The sequence below is a fragment of the Scaptodrosophila lebanonensis genome, unplaced genomic scaffold (assembly GCF_003285725.1).
Source record: "Scaptodrosophila lebanonensis strain 11010-0011.00,11010-0021.00 unplaced genomic scaffold, SlebRS2 tig00000098-arrow-pilon, whole genome shotgun sequence".
In the NCBI taxonomy this organism is placed as follows: domain Eukaryota; kingdom Metazoa; phylum Arthropoda; class Insecta; order Diptera; family Drosophilidae; genus Scaptodrosophila; species Scaptodrosophila lebanonensis.
The window spans coordinates 2,419,362-2,446,935 of NW_022060568.1; the positions used below are offsets into that span (position 1 = coordinate 2,419,362).

General features: G+C 41.1%; 3 protein-coding genes across 27 annotated transcripts in view; 2 read left to right on the forward strand and 1 right to left on the reverse strand.

Annotated features, from left to right (window-relative positions):
• Positions 1–702: 702 nt before the first annotated feature.
• Positions 703–3,169, forward strand: LOC115627805 (ATP synthase subunit beta, mitochondrial). Its single transcript, XM_030523635.1, has 3 exons — positions 703–814; positions 1,441–1,755; positions 1,862–3,169. Exons 1-3 carry the CDS (start codon positions 751–753, stop codon positions 3,004–3,006), a joined length of 1,524 nt encoding a protein of 507 aa, XP_030379495.1. The 5' UTR covers positions 703–750; the 3' UTR covers positions 3,007–3,169.
• A 1,598-nt stretch (positions 3,170–4,767) lies between these two features.
• LOC115627784 (transcriptional activator protein Pur-beta) lies at positions 4,768–8,809 on the forward strand. 8 transcript variants are annotated; one of them, XM_030523595.1, is made up of 9 exons: positions 4,768–4,983; positions 5,899–6,099; positions 6,156–6,218; positions 6,322–6,434; positions 6,614–6,716; positions 6,769–6,902; positions 7,431–7,552; positions 8,247–8,352; positions 8,420–8,809. In XM_030523595.1, the coding sequence occupies exons 2-9, from the start codon at positions 6,057–6,059 to the stop codon at positions 8,579–8,581; spliced, it is 846 nt and encodes a 281-aa protein (XP_030379455.1). In that variant the 5' UTR covers positions 4,768–4,983; positions 5,899–6,056; the 3' UTR covers positions 8,582–8,809. The 8 variants fall into 8 exon arrangements, with proteins under 8 accessions (XP_030379455.1, XP_030379454.1, XP_030379463.1 ...); XM_030523594.1 differs by having other exon boundaries at positions 4,768–4,977; XM_030523603.1 differs by having other exon boundaries at positions 4,768–4,977; positions 6,784–6,902.
• Positions 8,810–12,410: 3,601 nt separating this feature from the next.
• LOC115628004 (twitchin) overlaps positions 12,411–27,574 on the reverse strand; it is a 51,963-nt gene continuing 36,799 nt past the window's right edge. For 16 of the 18 annotated variants that reach the window (XM_030523909.1, XM_030523916.1, XM_030523918.1 and 13 more), the window contains 9 exons: positions 18,080–27,550; positions 17,036–18,014; positions 16,621–16,962; positions 15,505–16,547; positions 15,182–15,238; positions 14,480–14,589; positions 14,274–14,400; positions 13,815–14,117; positions 12,411–13,747 (listed from right to left, as the gene is read on the reverse strand). In XM_030523909.1, coding sequence (XP_030379769.1) covers positions 13,116–13,747; positions 13,815–14,117; positions 14,274–14,400; positions 14,480–14,589; positions 15,182–15,238; positions 15,505–16,547; positions 16,621–16,962; positions 17,036–18,014; positions 18,080–27,550 — 13,064 coding nt within the window. In that variant the 3' untranslated portion in view covers positions 12,411–13,115. The remainder of the gene's footprint in view (positions 13,748–13,814; positions 14,118–14,273; positions 14,401–14,479; positions 14,590–15,181; positions 15,239–15,504; positions 16,548–16,620; positions 16,963–17,035; positions 18,015–18,079; positions 27,551–27,574) is intronic. The other 2 variants (XM_030523929.1, XM_030523917.1) reach the window with 1 other exon arrangement.

The following is a 27,574-nucleotide window of genomic DNA, read 5'->3' on the forward strand; positions in this document are numbered from 1 at the left end:
CAAAATTGAACCAAATATTAAGGAAATAATTTATTGCAAACTAACTAAAGATTTCTTTCTTGGGTAATCCCAAAAAGTCGCCTTAAATAAGAAACAATAAGATAGTAGAATATTTTTTTAAGTGTATAAAACTGTTGATTCGGTTTGAAATGGTTCGGCACAAGACGATTTTTATCAATCCGAAATAGCACTAGTTCTACATGTTTCACTGTACTATTTACGAATCGCATCCCTGGGTAGACATGTAACAGTACCGAAGCGGTAATTTACCTGTAAACAAAGGAAAATATGTGCATATTGTCTGTGATAAGCTATTTCGGCGCTGACCCACTTTTACGAGGCATTTGAGTGCTATGATAATGTTATATTCAGGACGTTCAAGTTTCGTTGATATCGCGCTATTTACCAGCACTCAAGGTATAATGCAGCCCTCGGTAGAGTATAACAAATAATACTCAGTATCGTTAGTAGTCGATTAATTAATTACTAAACGTCTATTATATATGTTATTATACATATTTAAGTGAAATTATTTAATATCTTGACATTTCTAATAGAATATAAGTGCGTTTGACACCGGCAAATGCATATTTACGGATTGTAACTATCGCACATATTTGTTGAGGCGATAAGTTCCTCCGATATTGTACTTTCTTATCGATACTTTGCGGGTATCGGGCGAGCACTACCCATCATGTTATGTATAACATCGGCACTCATACACAGTCTTGCAGTTAGTTGGACCGAAAAATGTTCGCCGTACGTGCCGCCGCTAAAACCGATAAGAATTTGCTGCCATTCTTGGGGCAATTGTGTAAGTACATAATATATAGGTGGCCAACAGTAAAACTGGGGCAACAAATTTAAAACTCAAGATGTATGAATTGAAAACAATAAAAACCTTCCGCATGGTGGTTAAAATCTTCCGAAAAGTTAACCAGAAGCGAACCTAACCTAAATGTGAGAGTGGTGTCAGTGCGATTGAAAATGGCCTGAAAAATGATTACATAATTATATTTGCAGCAAAACCTATGTAAATGAATCTAAATTTAATCACAACTACTTCTACTAAATGCAATTAAGTGTTTTTTTTTTTTAAATCTCAATATGTTGCAAATAACTGGATTATTTTTTTTTCACCAGAACGGTTAGCGCAATCAAATGTTTGTAGGTACATAACTTGCCACAAATTAAGAAATCAATTAATAAAACGCCGCGCTAAAACTCGTTAAACTCATTAAAGATATAAAATTATGCGAATTGAAGTTCTAAATCAGAGTTATCCAATTTTTTTCATTGTTTTGCTGAAAAAGTTAACCCGTTTGTGCTGCTGTGACGTAACACCGCAACTCGGCATTCGGCATATAACATTCGGATTTGCCGTATATACACATGTGGATCTTGAGTAATCAGAATGTGTGCCATTTTTGTATTTTTCAGCTCGCAGCTATGCCGCTAAGGCTGCTGTTAAGACAGCTGGAGTCGCCAGTGGCAAGATTGTTGCCGTTATTGGTGCCGTCGTTGACGTCCAGTTCGGCGATGATTTGCCACCAATCTTGAACGCCTTGGAGGTCGATCAGCGCTCGCCTCGCTTGGTGCTTGAGGTTGCTCAGCATTTGGGTGAGAACACCGTGCGTACCATCGCTATGGACGGTACCGAGGGTTTGGTGCGTGGACAGAAGGTTAACGATACTGGATTCCCCATCCGTATTCCCGTCGGCGCTGAGACTTTGGGCCGCATCATCAACGTGATTGGTAAGCATATGCCTAACATATACATATATTTATATATATATACATACATATGTACATATAGAGTTTACGTAAAATTTGTCTAATGTAATCATTTTTCGTTATAAAGGTGAGCCCATCGATGAGCGCGGTCCAATCCCAACTGATAAGACCGCTGCCATTCACGCTGAAGCTCCCGAATTCGTGGACATGTCCGTGGAGCAGGAGATTCTGGTCACCGGTATTAAGGTGGTGGATCTGTTGGCCCCCTATGCCAAGGGCGGTAAGATTGGCCTGTTTGGCGGTGCTGGTGTCGGCAAAACTGTATTGATTATGGAGCTGATTAACAACGTTGCCAAGGCTCACGGTGGTTACTCCGTGTTCGCTGGTGTTGGTGAACGCACCCGTGAAGGAAATGACTTGTACAATGAGATGATTGAGTCTGGTGTCATTTCCCTGAAAGACAAGACCTCGAAGGTCGCCCTTGTGTACGGTCAGATGAACGAGCCCCCAGGCGCCCGTGCCCGTGTCGCTCTGACTGGTCTCACCGTTGCCGAATACTTCCGTGATCAGGAGGGTCAGGATGTGTTGCTTTTCATTGACAACATTTTCCGTTTCACTCAAGCCGGTTCCGAGGTGTCTGCCCTGCTGGGTCGTATCCCCTCGGCTGTGGGTTACCAGCCAACTTTGGCCACTGATATGGGTACTATGCAGGAGCGTATTACCACAACCAAGAAGGGCTCCATCACTTCGGTGCAGGCCATCTATGTGCCAGCTGATGATTTGACTGATCCTGCTCCAGCCACAACATTCGCTCACTTGGACGCCACCACTGTGTTGTCGCGTGCTATCGCCGAGTTGGGTATCTACCCCGCTGTGGATCCTCTGGATTCCACCTCTCGTATCATGGACCCCAACATTATTGGCCAGGAGCACTACAACGTTGCCCGTGGAGTGCAAAAGATCTTGCAGGATTACAAATCTCTGCAGGATATCATTGCTATCTTGGGTATGGATGAATTGTCTGAGGAGGACAAGCTGACCGTCGCTCGTGCACGCAAGATCCAACGTTTCTTGTCGCAGCCATTCCAAGTCGCCGAAGTTTTCACAGGCCATGCCGGCAAGCTGGTCCCATTGGAACAGACCATCAAGGGCTTCTCACAAATTTTGGCAGGAGCGTACGATCATCTGCCCGAGGTTGCGTTTTACATGGTTGGTCCCATTGAAGAAGTGGTTGAGAAGGCCGATCGCTTGGCCAAGGAAGCGGCAGCCTAAGAATATAATACATGTTTAAACAAAAAAACAAAAACGGGCGTTGAATAACCATAATATTCAATTGATTTAAGCATTAAAGTTGTCAAGAGTCAGAGACACTGTAAACATCCGTAAGGAACACTACCCATGAAGAAAAATTATTAAATAAAAATATTTAAACATATTCAACTTCTTTTTATTCGGAAAATTTTCTTCTGCTACTAAAAATACTTTGTTTCATTCAAAATACAGTGTTAAATAATTCTGTAACCAATTTCTTTTGTCAACTGTCATCGGCCTCTATTAATTTAATTCCTTCCCTCGACAGCTGCAGTAGAAGAAGGTCTTCTTACGGCTAAGGTGCTGGAATTTATTCGGCAGTAAAACGATTCCGTGCAACTTTTCAAAAGGAAAATAAGTGCTGTTTAGTAAAAAAAATATATAAATCTAATTCTGTAAGTAATATTTTAGTCTACACATGCATCTGTAGACGAATTTGTACGATTTGCGATCACTTCAAAAAAGTTTTGGTAGGAGAGTATAAATTTTAAGTGCATGCAGGCAATACAATAACTTCATCTGTCAGTGCACATCATACATACATATCCATACATATGTATGTGCATTGATATGTCATTCATTTGTCAAAAGCAAAACAGGAAGTTCGACTGAAAACCAAAAACCGGTGCTTGTTCAATATCGAAAAATAAATTGGGATATTATCCAAAATGCGATTGCATTTGTTTTAAACAAATTACATCAGTGTTCTCAATATCATCGTCCTGTGAGTAGCATTTACATTATCCTTATATACATAGATACTCATGTGTAAATTAAATGCATGCAAAAAAGTTTCAAAAGTTGCAAAAAAAAAAAAAAAATCCGTTGCCATCTATGTCTGTATATTTATTAAAAGGGAGCTCTACAGAATTACTGAATCTATTCGAAAATGCACAATTTACATACAATTTTGGCCTGTGCCAGCTCAAATGATCATAAAATTGTACACACATTTTGACCGCACGCATATTTTCAAAAATTTGACGTTTAATTTTAAATGTCAAATCAAACGCGTATGACTTGCACAATTAATTTCTTTCCTCGAATTATGTGCATTTTCAAGCAGTAAGGCAGAAAGATGTAGTAAAATTAGCTCTAGCCCAATATAAGTCTGAGATTAATATTTAAATTTTATACGATTGTTTTTACTCCTTCGGAAACAGACTTCGCCTTCATCTTTGTGATTCGTCACGTTCACCGAATTCACCAGCTGGTAAGTATAGTGGATGCTATCGATGTGTTCTCTGCATCCGTGCATTACAGATGGGCAAGAGTAGACGTTTTATGTCGCTCACCAACTGCGACTGTGACTATCCCATTTGAATATCAGTGCCTGACCAATTTATACACATAATATTGTGTTGATAGCGCTCAGTACTGAGCATTAAAAGGAGGCTGAAGTATGCGACAATGGTTTAAAATGTTTTCTGCACATTGAAGGCTCTGCTTATAAATGTCATTGGAATATTTAATCATTTTAGGTATTTTTGTATCGCTATGCCAAATGCTTTTTATAAGATATCGATTACTAAATATTTACAGATATATATTGAATAACAAACAGGAATTAAGTAGTGAATTGTTTTGTTGATGTGCGATAAGTAATCCCAAGTAACAGTAACGATTACCTGTTATTTTGTGCATTTAGTCACAGCCGTGACTGGTGACATTGAAAATTTCGTGATAAGTTTCAGATTCGTAAATATCGCCCATCTCTACCCTACATTTATCTGTGTTTTGCACCTTATTATTGCAAATAATAAAAAATATATTAGATAAAATAGGGCATAATTGCATTAATAACGCCTAGCGTTCGATGTGGATGTGAATGTGGTTGAGATCATTTGTTCGCGCTTATTTGTTCGTGTTTATTTCGGTGTGAGAATGAAAGTTACAACCAATGGTTATATATGTATATACCAATAAAGTTGTGTGAGTGTGAGTCCATTTATATGTATATATGTATGTACATGCATACATACCTGTGCACAGATATGTATGTATGAATGTATGTATATAGAGGCAATGTCAGTCAATATCTATATTATCATTCGTCACTAAATAGTTTGACATAAAATTCTTTGAAGAATGAAAGTTACTTTGTGACGTTTGCAATCCATTTAAAGCAGTCTAAAATTGCTGTGAGTGCAGTGCGTGACAATTATATAAACTTTTTGTGCAGTTATCTACTAAATCTAAATCCAATTACAACATTGCACTTGTAGTTGCATACAGATACAGAGTGCTTTTGGTTTTACTTTTGCACATTTGTTGCACACTTGGCGAACGGGTATTTATGAATTTTCAAATCCTTCAATTAAATTACGCGAAATGCTTTCGTTCAATTCCGATTCTGATATACATACATATAGGATAAACATATGCACGTATGTATGTATGTGCATACAATGTATGTATATACCCACACTAATACACCAGCACATACACATGTGCATGCCCACAAATGTATGTGTGTGTGCATGTACGTATTTATGCACGTACATATGTATGTGTGTAACCTTCAAGGTTTTTGCTAGAGCAATTCAATGAAGAACGTTGAAAAAAAGTGCAATAGTTATAGTTAATTGGTGTTGGTGTGTGCACGAATGCTTATTCAATTATGTATGTGCGAATTCCCAGTAAGGCAACAGGATAACAATCTGCAATATGCATTTATCCACATGCACATGCAAATGCTCTGAGCTTCGTCTGTCTTCGTCCCCGGACTACCAATAAACAACCATAGCAAGAACAACAATAACAACACAAACTCCAAACGGGCGATTTGGCATTCATTCGCGTAATTTTATTGTTTATCTAACAATATTAATTGAAGTCCCATCATCATTTCAGGTGGAAACGTGCAGAGCTGCGCTCCTGCTCGAAAGCAACGCGAAAATAATTGTTAGTAGGTCAAGGCACAGAGAACAGAGGACGAGGACGAAGCCGAGGACGAACGGAACCGAACTTAAACGTGTTTAAAGATAACTGTAACTGATAAGTATTTCATAATGTCTGATCTCGGCAGTGGAGACGAAGGCATCTCAGGATCAAGTAAGTTATTTACCCCCAATTCAAATAGTGCGTGTATAATTTGTTGTATTTTCCAGAATACAATGCAAGCAATATGGAAGGTGCTTCAAGCAGAAATGACTTCGACACCTCCGGTAAAGGTAAAGTGCGTTTGTATTCGCACGAGTTAGTTTTAGAATATTCCCTTATAACTTATTGTAAATACAAAGATACAAGTAACTAATGAGTTCTTACGTCCTTTAGCAGGCAGCGCTGTTGAACAGGAGCTGGCAACTAAAATGCTTCAAATACAATCAAAACGATTTTACCTGGATGTTAAGCAAAATCGACGTGGGCGATTTATTAAGGTCGCTGAGGTAAATAAGATTTTAAATAGCATTTAGCGTCGTTGCAAACTGAATGACCTTTTGAACGAATGTAAAATTTAAACTTAGACATAGACTGACTACTCGGCATAGGGCTTGCCAGTTTGCACAGCAATAAAATAAAATGAATGTTAAGATTTTGATGCATTCTTTTTGGAATGATATTTCAGATTGGGGCCGACGGCAGGCGCAGTCAGATATATTTAGCGCTATCCACCGCTGCGGAATTCCGAGACCACTTGTCATCATTTAGCGACTACTACGCTTCTTTAGGTAGGACATAAATAGAGTAAAACATATTGTCTTGGATTAATAATATAATAAGCTGGTCAAAACGCAGGCCCTCCAAACACAGATAATTTGCCAGAGGATGGCAAATTAAAGTCGGAGATGATGATAAAGGATAATAGAAGATATTATTTGGACTTAAAGGAAAATGCTCGTGGACGTTTCCTTCGGGTAAATACACAAACACTTTATATTTTATGCCAATCCGTGCTTTGCTCAAATCAACCAACAATCAATCACTTTTTTGACACTGATTCGTAAAACTTGCTGAAGTTATGGATTGGTTTCCATAAAGCATGAAACCGTATCCTATTTGTGTTGAATGCCATCAGGCTTCGATGTGACTTAAATATTTAATTGCAACATCGCAAGAGTTTAATAACTACACAAATTTTCAAATTTAAATTCACACAGCTGATATAAAATCGGCATACTCGTATATACATTTATACGGATATAAATAAATTTATTTTAAATATAAAGTTGGTAGAATTTGCTATACATTTCATTTTATGGTAATTCCCTGCACCTGACTTATCGGCTTATTTATTATTATCACTCATTGCTTTCATGAAAAATTGAGTGAAAGAAATATACATAAGTGTTATTGTTGGTCGTTGGTTATTTGGTTTTTTTTGTTTTAAATAGAAACACGAATTATTTGAATAAAATGGTAAATTTCTTTAAATAACATTTCAGGTCTCACAGACAATTACAAGAGGTGGACCTAGATCTCAAATCGCGCTACCAGCTCAAGGCATGATTGAGTTTCGTGACGCATTGACAGATTTATTGGAGGAGTTTGGAGCGAACGATGGAGGGTATATTTATATTTACTTTGTTATTGTTACTAGTAGTTGTCGGCTTTTTATTTTTGCACCTGTTGTAACGACAATAGAATATATAGTAGCTTCTTTTTCTATTCGACCGATTTTCAGTCCATCTCCCTCTAATTAGTGTGCTCACTAAGAGTCTCTATCTCGCTTGCACCCATTAATTTACCACCATCAACTGGAATATTTTACGAGTTCTGCGGTTTAAAAAATTTGTAATAAAGAGAAGGAGGCGGGTGCATCTCTCAAATAACTTATGTACTCATTCAGAATGATCCCATGGACATATATATCGATATATCGGAGCACAATAGGCAGAGATACCAAACATTAGATACAATCTTGTTGCTTGACATATTCGCTGGCAAAGTATTCATCTCTCTGATCCTGCAGATCGCTTCTTAAATCCTTGAAAAACAATTAAACTAATATGAAAAGAAGATTCGTTAGTAAGCTCCGATCTCGTTGAAATCAGAGAACATGCTTGTTTTTTAAGTATTAACACTTTGAATTAAAAACACAGCCATTATATTAAAAAGAACGCTTTTCGATATTTACCAATTTATTCAGCCCGGCACGTAGAATGTTTTGGAAGTTGGGGAAATACAGCTTGCACTACCTATTTGTGCTTTTCTTAGACATAGTAGAGCGCCTTACTAACTCATTTGTTTTTTCTATACAGATTCAAAGGCGATTTGCCGGAAGAACGTCATATGAAAGTCGATAATAAAAACTTCTATTTCGACATTGGTCAGAACAATCGCGGCGTTTATATGCGGATAAGTGAGGTAGGTCGAATGGATATCTTTAAAACCAATATATTATACTCTTTTGACTTTCCATTTTCCATTAAAGGTGAAAAATAATTTTCGCACTTCGATTACTATTCCTGAAAAGTGCTGGATACGCTTTCGTGATATTTTCAACGACTATTGCGACAAAATGAAAAAATCGTCCGACTCTACCCCAATCACTGCCGATAATAATCTACAGACTACAGCAAATAGTCTTAAATAAATGGCAAGAAAACGTGATCTAAGCAACTATCAAAGATGCACTCAATGCACTAAGTTATAAAATAGTATATAAAGGTTTTCATTTTTGCGCTCGAACCATATTTTTTATTTAACTGGACATGTGTATGCGATATCGCTACCGCCTTTCATTTCATTTTTCAATTTAAACACATTTTGAAATTTCAACTTTGTATCCAAAACAAATACACACAACATACCCACAACATAATTCGATCAAATTCGACACATTTCGACTTCAACTATACGATTTAAATTAAAAAATACATCTTTGTGTTTTGGATGATTTTTCAAAAACCACTGCTGCTTATGATATCTCTTACACACACAGTTAAACCAAATGTTGAAGACCTCGGGAGCATAAAATAAAATACCTTTATAAATACACCTAAATATATATGTATATATATTTATGTATATGCATATATATAAATATATATGTATATATAGTAGCATTTAGCATTTGTAATTCGCTTCTTTTATTTATTTAAATCCGTTTTTTCTCTTTTGTTATTCTTTGTTTTTAAATTTAATGTTGATGCAATGCGGTCACATAGCCCAATGAATAATAATAATAATATTAATATTAATAATGCAACAATATAGGTAAATAATTTAAGAACAATAACGATTGATCTTAATCTGCTTTGGATTTTCAAAATTCATTTAGTACGGTGTGTCTGTAAAAAAGCGATATATATATAATATATATATTATATAGATGTATTAATATGATCCTACTGGAGTCTTGTTTGCAAACCACATTCGATATTCAATGGTGATCTAAGCTTATTGGCTATTTTAGCTTGATATTTACAGTGTTTTAAAATAACCTACATATGTAAATTCATATGTATGTCAAGTATAACGTATAATAAGCCTAATAATTGTCAAGTTTCGGTAACATTGTCACTCCCATTGGGTCCCCCGGCCGGGCTCACACACACACACATAGACAAAAATATATATACAAAGATATGAATATGTGTATATATATATATATATATATATGTATATAGATATATAGATATGTATATATATATATATATATATATATATATATATATATATATATATATATATATATATATATATATATATATATATATATACTAGACCATTCATCGAATGCATGCAAATATATAATCTAGTAGGAGGCATGGTAGACCAGACCACAAAGCATACAAATATGTTTTTGATCAGCTTCTAAAGCTTAGTCAATCAATATAGCCATGTCCGTCCGTTTTAAACGCTAGAGTTACCAAACAATAGAGAAAAGGTTAGGATGTGTAATGCTCGCGTATATAATGCTTAGTACATACTATTTTTTTTTTTTTTATTTATTGCATACATACAAGCATCATCATTCCTTGCCATTCGGATTCGTCCATTATGCCTGCAAATGAATGATAGCATAATTTTTAAATGTTACAAACATACGCTAAGCTAATTGTATGGGCAGATGTGCAATATCTATATGTGTATATACATATGTACACATGTATTTACAGATTTACACACACACTCACACGCACATTTAATGCCCGCGCAGCTGTTATCGTCCTCGAGAGCATCTATTTTTATATAGCAAGCAACTGTAATGGGATTGGATTGGTGTGGGGCGTGTGGGGTGGGGTGGGTGGTGTTAAGCTATATCTATGTTATTACTAAATCATGATTTTAAGCCATAAACGTTAGCCGAATCATAATAACTACACTAGTATACAGTACATAATAGTTTATTCGTTATGGACACCTAACTCCCCGTCTCTGAAGGGTTAATTTTAGCTTAAATCTTGTCTGTTTGTCTGCATGAATACCATTACGTTTGAAATTTGTAAGCATCATGGATATAAAAGAAAGGGGAATCGAACAATATGTGGTAATATGACAACTATAATAGTGTTATTATAAATTGGTTTTTGTATAGCCCAAGCATGGTGTAGGGTATTCCATAGTCAGCACTGGAGGCGACTATATACATTTTTTGATTTTCATTATGTATAAAAACTGTCAGTTATCTCAGCTGTTATCTCATTTATCAGCATCGCTTTTTAAACAATATTATTTTATTTGTTTTATGATCGATGGTAGTGAGGGAGGGGGGGGAGGAGGAGGAGAAGAGAGAGAGGGCTTCCTCTCTCTTGTTAGCCTAAATTTAAATCGCTTTTCCATTTATGGAAACAGATTCCTCGGCTAATCATTGTGGAAGTGGACATCAGTTGCATAGAAACATAACGCATACATACTACATGCATTCATACATTTATAGGTGCAATGATGAATTATTTATTTAATAAACGAAATTGTTATGTTTATGTAGAAACGTAGTGCACAAACACTTTCTCACCGCTTTTCGTAGTTTTAATGGATATATATATATATATATATACTATATATATATATATATATATATATATATATATATATATATATATATGTATACTATATATATGTATGTATAAATCTCGTCATATGTATATCAGGTTGATGTAATTAAAAATTTAATCATAAATACGTTAAAATTGTTAAAGCTTCTAGAAATAATATGTTACAAATTGTCTTAAAATAATTACTAAAACGTTTATAAAACAAAAGTTTCAATGTGATCACGTAGAATACAAATTATTAGATACAATGCAATGCATAGCAAAATAAAAACAACAACAAAACTCAAAAATATATCTAAACAAATGAAATATACTATACTTAGACATATGTTGAAAAACCAATTCAAAACGAAAACAAATACAAAAAGAAAAAGAAAAAGCGTTAAACTAGTATCAAATTGCAGCTTATTACAAGAAAATTGAAAATATTGAATGGATTAACCAAACGTAAACTAAACAAACTAAAACAAAACAAACAAACGTGCGCTACTTCAAATACAATATTTAATAAACAAAACCGAATACATGCGATACAGTCGTCAAATACATAGTTGAAGGGTCAAACCCAATCACATACACACACACACACATACACATACACACCAAACACACACATACAGACACACATAAAAACACACAAGCAAGCCATTCGAAAGTTGTGGACCATGTGTGTGTCTCCACGTAGAAGTAGAAAAGTGCCAGAAACTTTGGGCCGACAGCAGCATATATAGTATATAGTATGTAGTATGTATATGAAGGTGCCTGCCTGCCTGCCGCCTGCCTGCCTGTACAGGACTTGTTACATTGCTGTTCAAACGTAGGTCTCTCTCTCTCTCCTACCAGGGCACAATTAATAAGAGGGGATGGGATGCAAGTATACGTATGTACGAGTTTGTATGTACTATGTGCGCTGTGGAAATATTATAGTATATGGACTAAATGACACATAGGACCGCGTACATATACATACACGCATACACATACACATACGCATACAATATCTATGTATTTGGGCTTGGGAAAGTTATGGGAAAGTTGAAGTAAACAAAATAATAAACAAAAAAAAAAAAAACAAACAAACAAACAAAAACCAACAAAGTATGTACAGTGAATTTATCTTCGATGTTGTATGGCAAACATTTCTAATTCTAAGAATTTTGTGAACGAAATATGAAAATAAAGTTGAATTAAATGCGAATTGAAAATTCAGTAGTAAAATTCACATTTTACATTTCATTGTCGTTTTCATTTGTTTTTCGATCAAATCTACATTTTCACCACACAGTGCAGTTCAGTTCGGCGGTGGGTCCAATTTTCCGCAGATCTGACCCAAATTGGGGCTTGGTTTCTGGTTTTGAAACAATATTGTATACATACAATACATATGTATGTATCTAGCGGTCGCAAGTTAAAAACAATTGGTTTTAATCATTTATATTATTGAAATTTCGTTTGTTTTTATTATTATTGTATTATTACAATTTACATGTATTTTTGGTGTCAATAACCGTAGACATGTTCTGACATGTTGGTGATGCTTAAAAAACACACACAGTTTTGTCATAAGTTATACAATTACAATGTTTCGGCAGATTTACGACAGAATACAAACATACTTAGCCACAGGAGTGATTTTTTGTTGTGTTTTTGATGTTATTTTGAGGATGCCAGTCACTCAAGCGGCGCCAGCGGCGTTTGTCTCGTCATTTTTGTTCTGATTTTTATTCTTTCTTCTCTAGATATCGTTTTGTCAGTAGGTTTGCTATTATGTATTCAAATTAAATAAAAAAAAAACAAAAAAAAATAGACGTAATTGTATTAAGATTAACTACATTTCGCTCATACTATTTCACTCGGGTATCATTAAAATACAATAATATACATACAAGTCGAAATGAAGGGTCTGATATTTAATCTGATTTTCGTTGCGTTCTTTTTTCTTCTCTTTTTTGTTTTTGTTTCTGTTTTTTGGCTTTTTTGTTTTTGTTTTGTTTCAAGACTATGGGTAGAGACAGTTTTTGAAAAATGAGAGCGAATCCGTGAGCAGTCTAGTCAGTTCGTTTGCATAATACATATTTAGAGATATGTATGTAGGCATTATATAGTACGATATAGGATTCGATGGACTTAAGCATCGGTGGAGTGAACATTTACGGAAAATGCGCACAAAGTTTCGTGTTTCTTGCCAACGGCCTTCGCCTGGTATTGGCCAACATCATCCAGATTGCATTTGGCAACGGTGAAGGCATAGCGATTGCCATCCTTGGTGAATGAGTATTTGGAACGGCTCTCGTCCACGGGCTTGCCATCCTTGATCCATGCCAGATTCAGTACCTCGCCATCCAATTCGCATTCGAATGTCGCATTCTCGCCTTCGGTGACCGACACGGAAATCGGGAATTTGACAAAGGCAGGCTGCTTGGGCTCGTCGCCAGGTACCAGGACATTGATGGTGCAGGTACTGAATGATTCGCCGGCATCGTTGAATGCCTCGCAGGTGTAGGTGCCGCCGTCTTCGGGGAAGATTTCGGCTACTTGCAGGCGATAAATATTGGCCTCGTTCGTGTACTGGAAATCTTTGCTGGGCTTGATCTCCTTGTTGTTGTGCAGCCAGACCACATCGAAGTGCTTGGCTCCGATGATGCGGCAGGCTAACGTCACTGCATCACCATCCTTGACAAAGCGGGATTCCAGATGGCTCACTATTTTTGGTGGCTTGTCGCTGCCAGTCACATGACGCTTGGCATTTTTGTCCAAAGCTGAAATGAAATCCAATGTTAATTCTTTGATCCGATCTTTCATGAACACTGGTCCGTGTCTACTTACGCTTGACGGTGAGCTTGCTCTTAGTTTCTACAGCGCTAATCGAGTTGGTGGCCGTGCATGTGAATACTCCTTCATCTTCGGGGAAGACCTCGTGAATGGTGAGGGTGGCAATACCATTCTTATATTTCAAGTCCATAATGTCTGAGGATGAAACGGACTTGCCGTTCTTCGACCATGTGATTTGTGGTTCCGGATCGCCTTTTACGTGGCATGTCAAAACCAATTGTTCGCCATCACGAATTGTCAAATCCTGTAGAGGCTTTGTGAATTCGGGCTTGCACATTAAGGAATCGTCTGGAGGAACTGCAATGGAAGACAGATTAGAAAATGTTCTCCCCCCACCAAGTACGAGTGGGATCCTCAATAATGTTTATAGACTTTGAAAGATCATTGGTCGCCAGCACTTTTTAATGAAACACATCACTCAACTAAAAGTGTAATTCTTTCATTAAGACTTACGTATTAGCTCTTTGGTAGCACTGCGAGATCTTGATGGGCTGCCAGGGGCCTGTAAGCTACTTGACGCATATTTCTTCTTGCTTGAAATGCTATTCTGCGTTGTTGAGGAACTTGTGCTGTTGCCAGACTGTAAATGGGATTATTGATTGTTTCAGTTATATATACATGCATATAGTATATGTATGTATGTTGTCTATATTCCTTACCTGGGTTGTTGTGCTTCTGTTTGTTACTTGCTGTGAACTCGAGGTGAACTGGCGGGTTGTAATTATTGGCGGTGGTGCTGGCTTAAAGTGTTGTTCTATGTACTTTCGATCTGAAGTGAGTGAACAAACGAATCAAACAGAGTTCTACGCTGGAGCTTGTACCAATGTTTATGAATAAACAATCTATTGTTGTAATAGATTGTTGGATTTTTTTTTTTTTTTTTGGGGGGGGGGGGGTGGTTGTACAATACAAATGTACGTCGGGAAATATAGGGTTCATTATTAAAATACTGATAAATTAAGTTATGGGATTGTTGGGTGAAATTTTAGTGTGTCGAAAAGCATTCCAAACATTGTCTTTGATTTCTTAAAACTGACTATACATTTACACACACACGTTTACGGGTATATTTAACAAGATATCGGGATGTAGGTGCATACAATATTATTTCATCGATCTTTATTAACGTATACGTCTACATGCTCTACTTTGGGGTGGGGTGGTGTGGATTGGAGTGGATTTCGGGTTGGACTATGGTAGGGGTAGGGGTAGGGGCAGGGGTGGAGGAGGGGTTTAGACAGGTTGGTGGCAAGATAACCACAACTACGTGTGTGTGTGTGTGTGCATATATGTACATAGAAAAGAACTGTAACGTGTAGATACATAGATTATATTTAAATGAGTGTAGCAAAATCAATTACCTCCTGAATAAAGGAAGTTGTGGGCAAGCTCAGCCTGCTCAGGTGTAACCCATTCTCCTAGAGAAAATTATGAATTATGACATATATAAAATTGTTAATTATGTATTAAGCATGATTTAATTGCATAAATGGTCCAGTTTATGCCATACTACAACCGTCCAATATATAGTATTCGTATAACCCAATTACCGTTCGATAAACAGTAAAGCGATAGATTTAAGAATTGTCTGCACATTATCTTCTTACCCAAATGGCAAGGCAAGCTCTACTATTTAACCGTTCAGCATTGTGGATTATTTTCTAGATGGGCTCAAATAAATTACCTTCGACAATGACGACGCACTCGGTCTCATCCGTTCCATGGCAATTGGTAGCCTTGCAAGTGTACTTGCCGGAGTCCGAAGGTTTGCAGTCAATAATTTCCATAGTGACGACACCATCTGAATGCGTCATTGCGTATTCGTATTTGCTAAGTTCGCGGCCATCTTTGTACCATTTAACTGTGGGCACTGGCTTGCCACTTAGACAACAAAGCAGCTTGCATGTATCTCGGGCTTGCATAACCCGAGGACGTAACAGGAATGTAAAACTGGGTGCCGATTCAGATTCCTCTTGCCAGAAGGTATATGGCAAGGGCTCACGGCGGCGAACTGGCGTCGATTCGGTACGATATCTCGGCTGTTCTTTTGGCAGTGGATGAACATTCAGGAAAACGACTTCTTCTCTGGAGCCGTAATGATTTTCGGCACGAATTATGTACTCGCCGCGATCCTCAAGCTTGACACGATTGATGATGAAGTAATAGTCATCACCAGCATAGCGCTTCATGAACTTAACACTCTGTCGCAGTTCGATATTGTTGTGCGACCATGTGAGTGTGGGCGTAGCAATTGCTATGCAACGGCAGTAGAACTTCACGCTCTGGCCCTCATAGCAAAACTGTGATGATGGGCGAATAACGAAGCGTGGTGCGGCTTGACGACGATCGAAGACGGCATCGTGTATTTTGTATTTCTCCATTAATAGTTTGCGCAGTGAAGAGTACTCGGACAAGCGACCAATGGGTAATAAATACTTTTCAAAGTCCTCGTACTTCTTGCGCAGCTTGTCGCGATATGCAAGATAACGATCGCGAGCAATCTTTTGCGTGAGATCGCTGTGGTCGCCAGTTAGCCATGGATGCAAAAGACATTCGTGAGCAGTCATTCGTTTCTCTTTGTTCGCAAGCAGCAGCTTGCGAATGAAATCTTTGCCTTCTTCGGAAATGTGACGGAAAGCGTCCACATCGAAGTCCCAATCGCAAGCCTTAACGTTCTTCAGTGTTTGTACATCGTTGTCACCAGCAAACGGAGATAGTCCGCTCAAGCTGTAAAGGAACGGGAAAAAATCCATTTACTTTTTATTGCCTGCTATTTTTATGGGATGTCCCATCCACTTACAGAACATAGGCAAGCACTCCAGTGGCCCACATATCGGTGTAGAAACCAACAGGTTCCCTATTCACAATCTCTGGAGCAGCAAACTCAGCAGTTCCAGTGGTTATCTTGACAACTTCATTTGGATCCAATCGGGTTGCCAAACCAAAGTCAATTAGTTTGACGTTGGTGCTGCTGCGGGTCTGGCACATGATATTCTCCGGTTTGATGTCCAAATGAATAATGTTCTTCTCGTGCATGTGTCTAATACCCTCGCAAATCTGTCTCATGTAATTGATAACTTCGGCTTCAGTCATAATATAGCCCTCGGCAGTGATACGTTCGAAGAGCTCTCCGCCGGACAAGCTGAAGGTAGGTAAGAATTTTGGATACTGTCAGATTACATTTGTCCGGTACGGACCATTCAAGAATAACTTACAATTCGAGTATAAGGACCATTTCATCATCGTCCTCGTAGGCGTCGTGCAAATTGATGAGTTTCTGGTGATGCAACTGATTCATAATGTCGATCTCACGACGAATCAGATCCTTCTCAACGGCATGGGAGACAGGGATAAACTTGGCTGCGAAAATGTTACCAGTTGCACGTTCGCGGCAACGATGAACAACCCCGAAAGCGCCAGTTCCGATCTCTTCCAGAATATCATATTTGTCGTAAACGCTACGCTGTGAAATTTCAACAGGCTGCGGTACAAATTTGGAGTATATGTCGAATACATAGGAATCGTAGTCCTTAATTGGACCATCGGCCTTTCCGCGTATTTTCTTGCCATTCTCGTCAAGTTCATATTTGCGTTCTGTTTGCTTCTTCTTAATCGACTCCTTTGTCTTGATCAATGTGCTAATGTCTGATGGGTCAGAGCGACCATAGACGTTATCAGCAAAGATACGGAAGTCATACTCCTTGCCAGGTGTAAGACCACTGACGGCCATTGAGGTGAAACGTGTGTTACCCACACGAATCCAGGACGACAGAGGATGCTCACGACGCTCCACAAGGTAATTTGTAATGTCGCTACCACCGTCCCATACGGGAGCCTTCCAGCTGAGGGACAGTGAGTCTGTGCCAATACTTTCAATAAGTGGGAATCGTGGTGGATCTGGACGGTCGCTAATTTGCACCTTGATGATCGCAGTGTCCGAGCCAAGTTCGTTTTCGGCTGTAATTCTGTATGGACCAGAGTCCAGACGTGAACCATCACGAATAGTCAATATGGCATGCCGTTCCTTAACTTCAACATTATAGTGACCACCTGATTCGATGTTTTCACCTTCCTTAACCCAATGAATTCTGGGTTTGGGGAAACCTGTGAATGGTATCTTAATGACAACATTCTCGCCCTTATCGAAGTAGGCTGTATCTCTGAATCGTGGTGGCACGTTCAATTTTGGTGCAGCTGTAGAAAAAAATCGTGATTAATATTTTCGCCCCATTTCCCAAATAGATAATATTAATACTTACTCATGATAGCCAAGGCAGCACGCGTTGACTTAGCGCCAGCTTTGTTGACAGCACGACAGACATATTCATCGGCATCTTCGCCAAATACGTCGTTGATGTTCAAGAAATGGTTTTCACCCTCTGAATAGATGTGGTAACGAGCTCCATTTGAGATTTCGCGAGCTCCCTTGTACCACGTAATTGTCGGTTTGGGCACACCAGTGATTGTGCAAGTAAACTGTGCATTGTGGTTCTGAATGCAGTTGGCATCGCGCAAAGGCTTGACAATAACTGGAGGTGTTGCTGCCTTAGGATCAATGATTTTAACAGCCTGGGATGAGGAAGACTCCTTCGATAAGCCGGCCTCGTTCTGGGCAAACACGCGGAACTCGTACTGTCGTCCTTCGATCAGGTTGGGGCAATTGATTTGAGGTGCAGCGCTTATAATGGCGTTAACTCTCTGCCATGTGCCGCTGCCCACTTCACGTTTGTCTATCCAGTAACCTTGAATATGAGCACCGCCATCAGATTCTGGCTTGCTCCATTCCAAATGCACAAAGTCTCCGCCAATCTCAGTGATTTGTGGAATGCCTGGGGGCGAGGGCGGATCAATTGGTGCCTTAGCACGGATCGGATTCAAGCCCTCCAATGGTGGACCCATGCCATTTTCATTAACAGCCATAACACGGAATATGTATTCTTGGTTCTCTAGCAAGCCCTGCACATTGAAGTTTGTATCTTTGCAGGTGCTGGAGACGGTAATCCAGTGTGGAGATGATATGTCTTTGCGTTCGACCACATAGTGTGTTACTTTAAGACCACCATCGTAGGTTGGTGGTCGCCATGCCAATGTGCACGAGTGCTTGTTGATATGAGAAATGCCCATTGGGCCAACAGGTGCTGATGGCAGGCCTGTGATATAGGCATGGAATTGTCCGGTCGCTACTCCAGAATCGTTGCTGAGCTCGATTTGATATTGTCCAGCATCGTTCTTTACAATATCGCGTATGAATATTGCAATATAGTCGTCGAAAATGGTGAATTTGAAGTGCGATTCATCTTGACCATCGGAAATAACTTCGTTATTTCTAGTTATCTTCACATTCAGTGGCTGGTCGCCAGAATAGTAAACCTTGATCTTAGTGTTATCTCCCTCGGGCAAGAACAGTTCGTTCGGACATCTGTTAATAATTGGTGGGGAACCTATCTTGAGGTAACCTGATGTGTGCACAAATCCTAGAGAGTTGATTGCTTCGCAGGTATAGTCGCCATCATCTCCAGCCTGTACATTCGAAATGTGCAATCTGAAGACGCCATCCTTGCTATCACATGTAATGCGACCGCCACCCATTTGTATTTCCTTGCCGTTACGCAGCCATCTAGCCGTTGGGCTTGGCTTACCAGAGGCAGCACACTGCAAGGTAAAGTCCTTGCCGCATGGAGCCACTCTGTCTTGCAAACGTTGAATCCAATCTGGTTTTTCTCCGCCCAAGACCTCGCACACTTTAATGGGCATTGTGCAAGAGCTCGGCTCTGAACGTCCAGCAGCATTGACGGCGAAAATGCGGAATTCATAGTCACCCATCTCAATCAGGTTAATAACCGTGTATTCGGTGTCCAATACGTTGTAGTCATTGCATTTAACCCAAACGGCACCACCGATGTCGCGGCGTTCAATAATATAGCCGGTAATGCGAGAGCCACCATCGCTCAATGGCTTCTCCCATTTCAAGTCTACATAGTTCTTTCCAACCTTTGTAACTTGTGGAGTGCCTGGTGGTGATGGTACATTGAACTTGCCCTTAAGCTTGAATCTCAATGATGGTGGTGATGGTTTGCTGAAACCAGCTGCATTCTTCGCCTTGATGCGGAACTCGTACTCGCTACCATTCGTAAGGTTATACAGTTGGTATTTGGTGTCCTTGATCAAGTACTCGTATGTATTCCATGACGAATCATTGACGATATCACGGTATTCAATTTGATATCCTTGAATTCTTGAGCCGCCATCGCTTGCGGGACGTGTCCAAATGAGGGTAACATTGCCGGAGTCCCAATCAATAACCTTCGGCTGTCCTGGCTCATCAGGTACTGTGAATTGATGTTTGGCCACAATTGGATCAGGCATATCAAGTGGATCGGACAAGCCGTATTGATTCTCTGCGCGGACACGGAAGTGGTATTTGTGGTTTGGCTCCAGGCCCATCACATCGTAGTGCGTGTTGCGCACAAAGCTGCTGACCTTGACCCAAGTACCACTGTTGTCAAGTTTCTCAACAACATAATTGGTAATTGGTGAGCCGCCATCATCAAGTGGCGTTTTCCAGGCCAGTGTGCAGGTGTCTGGAGTGATATCATAGGCATTCAATGGGCCTTGTGGTGGTCCAGGTCTGTCTACGACTGTCACATGGCAAGCAGCGGTGTCAGATCCCTTGCTGTTTGTCAATGTTATTGTGTATGAACCAGTCTCTGATCGCTTGGCAGATTTGTTGTGATAGACTGAAGTGTAATCGTCAGTCTCAAACCTGATGCGCTCATCAGGAACAACTTCAAGTCCGTTGATTGACCATAATGGTGTGGGTCTGGGATTGGCGTGATATGGTACAGTGATATGGAACTCTTCTCCAGCAATCACTGTCATATCGCGAATCGACAAGTCAGATGTAATCTTTGGTGCATGTGGTGGACGACGGCAGTAAATAAGGTCGCTCGATGCGCTGAATGGCGACTGACCTGCTGCATTCACTGCAGCCACTCTGAATTCATATTCAGCGTTTTCGATCAGATTTGGTATTTTGCATGTAAGATCTGGGCACAATGCATGAACTGCCTTGGTCCACTTATCTTCGCTGAGTAGACGTTTCTCAATGACGTATCCAGTGATTGGAGAGCCGCCATCGTGTTTGGGCTTAGACCAAGCAATTGTAATGCTATCCTCTGTGGAATCAATTCCACGTGGAATTCCAGGGGCATTGGGCACATCAAATGGATGTCTGGCACGAATTGGCTCAGATGTATTAGCTGGATCAGACTGACCATATTTATTCTCGGCAATGACACGGAAGTCGTACTCTTTGCCAATGGCCAGGTTGCGAACGCGTACGAAGGGAACCGTGCAGAAACTGCTAACCTTGGTCCATGTTGATGAACGGGCTTCCTTCTTTTCAACAATGTAGTTCGTAATTGGAGATCCACCATCATCTCTGGGTGGGTTCCAGTACAATGTTAGCGCGTCACCAGCAAATTCATCGGCGCGCAAATTGGTTGGTGGCTTCGGTCTGTCCAAGACCTTAACGTTGATTGTGGCAGTATCAAATCCAGATGGATTTTTGAGTTGCAGGCGGTATTGACCAGAGTCGGATCGCTTCGAGTTCTTGACCACGAATGCAGCAGCATCATCAGTGAGATGTTGATGCACACGCTGATCATCGTCAAGCACAGTGTCGTTGGAATACCAGAATGCAGTTGGCTTGGGGAAGGCCACATAGGGAACATGAATGCTGAAATCATCTCCGGCACGGCAAATAATATCACGAACTCCTCCAAGGTCCATGCATGGCTTGTTCGGTTGTTCTTCGACTGTGATTGGCTGTGATGGCTTCGATGGGTCGGAGCGGCCAACGTCATTTTCGGCAATAATGCGGAAAGAGTACTCCTCCCCTTCTTTCAAGTTTGGTACGGTATATACAGTGGAATTGATTGGAATATCGTTAACCGGAGTCCAATCTTTGGAATTTTTGGGTCGTACTTCCACATAGTAGCCCTTGATCTTAGACTTTCCATCATTGCGAGGTGGTCTCCAAGATAATGTGACACTATCCTTTGTGATGCGATCTGGCTTTGGTGGCTCTGGTGGGTCTGGACGGTAACGTTGAAGCTCAGCTGTAATAGGATCAGATGGCTTCGATGGCTTGCCAGGACCGGCTTCATTGACGGCAGTTACGCGGAATTCGTAACGAGCGCCTTCGCGCAGGTCAGGAACTGTGTAGCTTGTATTCGGCGTTGGGTAGTTATTACACTTAATCCATTCGCCGCCACGTTCCCTGCGTTCAACAATATATCCTGAAATTGGTTTGCCACCGCAATATTCTGGTGGATGCCATTCCAAGCTGGCCGAGTTTGGAGTATATGCCACAACTTGGGGCTGAGAAGGTGCATCTGGTGCGTCGAAGGGTGACTTTGCAACCACTGGCTTACCCTCTAGGGCATCGGAGACGCCATAGATGTTCTCAGCTCTTACACGGAAGATGTATTTCTTGCCTTCAGTTAATCCCTTGACAGTGTAATTGGTCTTTGGACAATAGCCTGGTGCAGGTCTCCAGTCATCAACACCGAATTCAGTGTATTCAATGACATAGCCGGTGATTTCACTACCGCCATCATCCTTAGGTGGATGCCATTCCAATGAAATGTGATCTGGAGCGGTCTTAGTGTAGGTCAGTGGTCCTTCTGGAGGCGTTGGCTTGTCTACAACGATTATCTCGATATCAGCAGAGTCCTTGCCAAATTCATTGCTTGCAGTGACAGTGTATTTTCCACCGTCTTGTCTATTGGAATCATCGATGCGGAAGATTGTACGTTCCGAGTTTGTATCGTACGAAACTCGCTTGTTTTCTGGTATCTTTGCGTCACCACGCTTCCATTCGATAGTTGGTGTAGGAGCTCCAGAAATGGGTATGTTAACATTGACTGGCTCTCCAGCGCGAACCTTAATACGTCTGCCAACAAGACCATCAAGATGTAGTCTTGGTTTCTCGCGCATAGGACGGGCGCTCAGAATACACGATGGTTCAGATGGCTTGCTGTTACCGGCGGCATTAACGGCCGATACTCTGTACTCGTATTGATGGTTCGGTGATACGCGTTCATCATTGTATTCGGTGGTTGGTACCGGTTCACCATTAATCTTAATCCAGCGACCAGTAGTGACATCACGACGTTCAATATCGTAGCCCAAAATGGGGGAGCCTCCATTGCTGATGGGCTGCTTCCATTTAATGCTAATATGATCCTTATCGCTGTCCAAAAGCTCTGGTTTTCCAGGAGCGCCAGGAACGGTGTATTGGTTCTTGGCGACGACAGGTGAATCGGAGGTTAGAGGATCAGAGCGACCCTGCAGATTTTCAGCCATTACTCTAAACTCGTATTTCGTGCCTTCCAAAAGTCTTGGTACAACAGCATGATTATACTTGGCGTTAACATAGGAAACTGCTGGTACCCAACCACCACCATGAGTCAAGTCACGTTTTTCAATGACATAGGCCGAGATTTCGGAGCCTCCATTGTCCTTTGGTGGCTTCCATGAGATGGTTACAGAGTTTGCAGTGATTTCTTCGTACTCCATTGGGCCTTCTGGTGGTCCAGGGCGATCAAGTACAATAAGTTCAAAGCTGCCCTCATCAATGCCAGAGTCGTTGCGCAATAGCAAGTGGTAAATTCCAGAGTCTGAGCGTTGGCAATTCACTGTATGGACAACAGTGTGGTGTCCAATTGATGTGATTGTTGATCTTTCGTTAGACTTTAATGGGTTGTTGTTATGGGTCCAAATAACTTCAGGCGTTGGCTCACCAATAAAATCGATATCGGTGTGGAATATAAGTCCAGCCTTAATGCGTATTTCATGAAGTGGAGTTATTATCTTTGGAGGCAAGTAGCGTGGCTTAGCCATGACCATGTCTGATGGCTCAGATGGTTCAGACTGGCCTGCTTGATTAACAGCAATAACTCTGAATTCGTACTCTTGTCCTTCCACAAGTTCAGGCACAGTAGCTGTATTCTTGTTTGGTGGAACATGCAGGACATTAACCCAATATGGACTGCCCTTTTCTTTCTTCTGTATGATATATTCTGTGAGCGGAGCTCCACCATCGGATTTTGGTGAAGCCCATTGTAAATCGACATGATCGCGATCCCAGTCAGTAACATTGGGTTTACCTGGAGCATCGGGCTCATCGAATTCGTTCTTGGCAATTATGCTCTTTGATGCCTCCAAGGGCTCGGATTCGCCAATTGCATTGACTGCCTTGACGCGGAACAAATATTCCTTGCGGTGCACAAGACGTGTCACATCATGAACTGGGTGTGTGCTCATGCCAGCGTCGGACCATGTGCCTCTGGATAAGTCCATTTTTTCAATGACATAATGCAGTATGGGAGAGCCACCGTCATCGTCAGGCACATGCCAGGCCAAATGACAGCCATCTCTTGTGATTTTCGATATGTCCAATGGGCCCTTAGGCGGTGAGGGTCTATCCAAAACAGTTGCGTGTGCAGATGCATCGAATGAGCCGTGTTCATTTTTCAGAATCAAAGTGTAACGGCCTTCATCGCTGCGCAACGCTGAGGGTATCTCAAATGTAAGTTCGTTTTGGAACAGGTTGATATCAACACGTGGACTTGGCTCAATTTCTTTGCCATTATACAGCCACTTGACGCTGGGGCGTGGGGAGGCTTCGATGGGCAGAGTCCATCCCAAGCGCTTGCCAGCGTGCACGGTTATATCATTAAGTAGAGATTTGTCAAAGAATGGTGCCAAGAAGCGTGGTTTGCAGATGACAGTGCCAGAAGGATCTGACGGATCACTTTGACCACCCTTATTAACAGCAATTACACGGAACTCATATTCGCCGCCATCGGTCAGATTTGGAATATGTGCCTTGCATTCATCGCCAGGTACACTAGCAGCGCGTTCCCATTGACCGAATTTGGGTCGCTTTTCGATGATATAATTGGTGATAGGTGCACCACCATCGCGTTTTGGTGCTGCCCATTCCAAATCGACGAAATCTTTGCCCCAGTCCACAGCCTTGGGCTGTCCAGGTTTGTCGGGATGAGAATAGGGATCCTTAGCTGTGATGGCTTGTGTCGTGGTCAGAGGTTGGGATTGACCCATCTTGTTAACAGCACGCACTCGGAAATTGTAGTCGTGATTTTCAATTAGGTTATCAGCACGTATCTCGGTGCCAGCGCATTCACCAACTGGTACCCAGCGCATGGCCTCATTATCCATTTTCTCAACAACATAATGAGTGATCTCGGAGCCACCATCATCTTTAGGTGGACGCCAACGTAGCGTAATTGAGTTCTTAGTGACTTCATCTGGACGAATCGGACCTTCAGGTGTAGTTGGAACATCAAGTACGGTGACCTTCACAGTGTGCTTATCGACTCCGTTTATGTTACGAGCAACCAAGGTGTATTCCCCAGTGTCAGCTCGTTTGGCATCAAGCACTCGCAATTTTGTGCGATCATCATAGTTTGAAATCTTGACGCGATCGGTGTTAATAACCATGTTCTCGCCATGAGTCCATTCCTTGCTGGGGATTGGTTCACCAGAAACTGGTACATCAAATTCAAATACATTTCCTGCTTTGATCTTAATATCCAGCATGAAATTACGATCAATCTTTGGTGGCAGATTTTTGGCACGGGCCACATGAGGTTCGGTTGCATCACTGGGAACACCAGGACCAGCCTTATTCACAGCTCGTACTCTGAATTCATATTTAACACCCTCAATCAGATCAGGAACCTTGCCGGTGGTGACATCACCCTCAACTTCAGCGCATTTTTCCCAATCGGGTGAGTATTTGTCCTTCTTTTCAATTACATAGCCAGTAATAGGTGAGCCACCATCACTCTCTGGACGAGTCCATTCCAGGTCAACGAAATCTTTGTCGAAATCTTTGATGGACGGAGTTCCAGGCTTGGTGGGTTCATCGTAGGGATTCTTAGCCTCAGTGGCATGAGGTGTGGTAAGTGGCTCAGAGACACCTTGGCGATTCTTCGCACGTACTCTGAATTTGTATTTGTGTCCAGGAGTAAGGCCCTTGACTGCCAGGCTTGTTGTCGGTCCATCTGTTTCTCCAGCTGGTACCCAGCGACCTGAGATTTCATCCAGTTTTTCGACCACATAGTTCTCAATTGGCTGACCACCGTCATCATCTGGTGGATTCCATTTAAGTGTGCAACCCTCGGCGTGAACATCTTCAACCTTAAGGGGTCCATTGGGTGGAGATGGCTTATCAATTACAGTGACTTTAACGTCGGCACTATCTTCTCCATTGGCGTTTTCAGCATGGACTGTGTAAAGGCCAGAATCGGCACGAGTCGCGCTTGTGACCTTAATTTTGGTATTATAATCGACATGAGTGACTTTAACGTTGTCTTTTGTGTAGAGTTCTTTCTTCTTCAGGAGCCACTTTGTCTTCGGTGCTGGCTCTCCCGAGACCTTACAGTCAAAGGAGAATGCTTGTCCAGCCTTGATGCGAACTTCAATAAGGTTGGATCTGTCAATAACTGGAGGCTTATTACGTGATTTGGCAACAATTGGTGCAGTTGCATCAGATGGCTCTCCAGGACCAGCGGCATTGATAGCGCTTACGCGGAACTCGTATGCTTGGCCTTCAACTAAATCAGGTACAGTAGCTTTGCATTGATCTGCAGGTACTTCGAGTGCTTTCTCCCATTGGCCGTATTTATCCTTCTTTTCAACAAGATAGCCAGTAATTGGAGAGCCACCATCGTTTAGTGGTGGTGTCCAGGCCAAATCGATATGGTCCTTATCCCAATCAGTTGCTCTAAGATTTTCTGGCTTACCAGGTTCGTCGAATGGATTTTTGGCAATAATCGATTCATCTCCAACTAATGGTTGAGATTCGCCTTCTGCGTTTACAGCCGATACTCTGAATTTGTATTCGTTTCCAGGTGTCAGACCAGTTATGTCGGCCTGAGGTTCAGTTGAGCGGCCACATGGCACCCAGCAACCAGTCTCAGGGTCAAGTTTATCAATCTGGAAGTATTCGATCGGAGTGCCACCATCATCGTTAGGGCGTTTCCATTTCAGATGACAGCCTTCCTTATGTACATCAGATATTTGAAGAGGTCCATTTGGAGGTGTGGGCTTATCAGTAATAACCACGTTGATAAGAACACTATCTTTGCCTGAGCTGTTCGTTGCTGTGACTAGATATTCTCCAGAGTCACCGCGTTCAGTTGGGCGGATAACCAATTTAGTATAATAATCTGGAGTTTCGATGGTAACATTCTTTCCAGATGTCAATGGATAATTGGAGAATTTCCATTCTACCTTTGGCGCAGGTTCGCCGGTAATATTGGCATCTAATTTAAGAGCAGTGCCAGCAGATATGGTTATATCACGCAGATTTCTGCGGTCAATCTTGGGAGCCAGGTAGCGTGGCTTAGCAATGAAAGTCTTGCTTGCATCAGAGGGCTCTGATTGGCCGCCCTTGTTCAAGGCAATCACTCGGAACTGATATTCATTGCCCTCAATAAGTCCATTCACAGTGGCGACAGGTGTTGGAGAATCAGTTTCCAAAGCCTTCTCCCACATTGGGCTGTACTTGTCTTTCACTTCAATGATATAGCCAGTTATAGGTGAACCACCGTCACTAGCAGGCTCGGGCCATGCAAGTTCCACTTTGTTTGCGGTCCAGTCGGTTGGCTCTGGTGCGCCAGGCTTTGATGGTACAGCTGAAAAATAGGAATATGAAAAAA

Excerpts from the sequence above, each read along its gene's own strand:
- LOC115627805 (XM_030523635.1), top strand. The coding sequence starts at position 751 with ATGTTCGCCGTACGTGCCGCCGCTAAAACCGATAAGAATTTGCTGCCA. Across the intron at positions 815-1,440 it reads GCCATTCTTGGGGCAATTGT|CTCGCAGCTATGCCGCTAAG; the intron begins GTAAGTACATAA and ends TGTATTTTTCAG. Across the intron at positions 1,756-1,861 it reads CCGCATCATCAACGTGATTG|GTGAGCCCATCGATGAGCGC; the intron begins GTAAGCATATGC and ends TTCGTTATAAAG.
- LOC115627784 (XM_030523595.1), top strand. The coding sequence starts at position 6,057 with ATGTCTGATCTCGGCAGTGGAGACGAAGGCATCTCAGGATCAA. Across the intron at positions 6,219-6,321 it reads CTTCGACACCTCCGGTAAAG|CAGGCAGCGCTGTTGAACAG; the intron begins GTAAAGTGCGTT and ends TACGTCCTTTAG. Across the intron at positions 8,353-8,419 it reads TTTATATGCGGATAAGTGAG|GTGAAAAATAATTTTCGCAC; the intron begins GTAGGTCGAATG and ends TTTCCATTAAAG.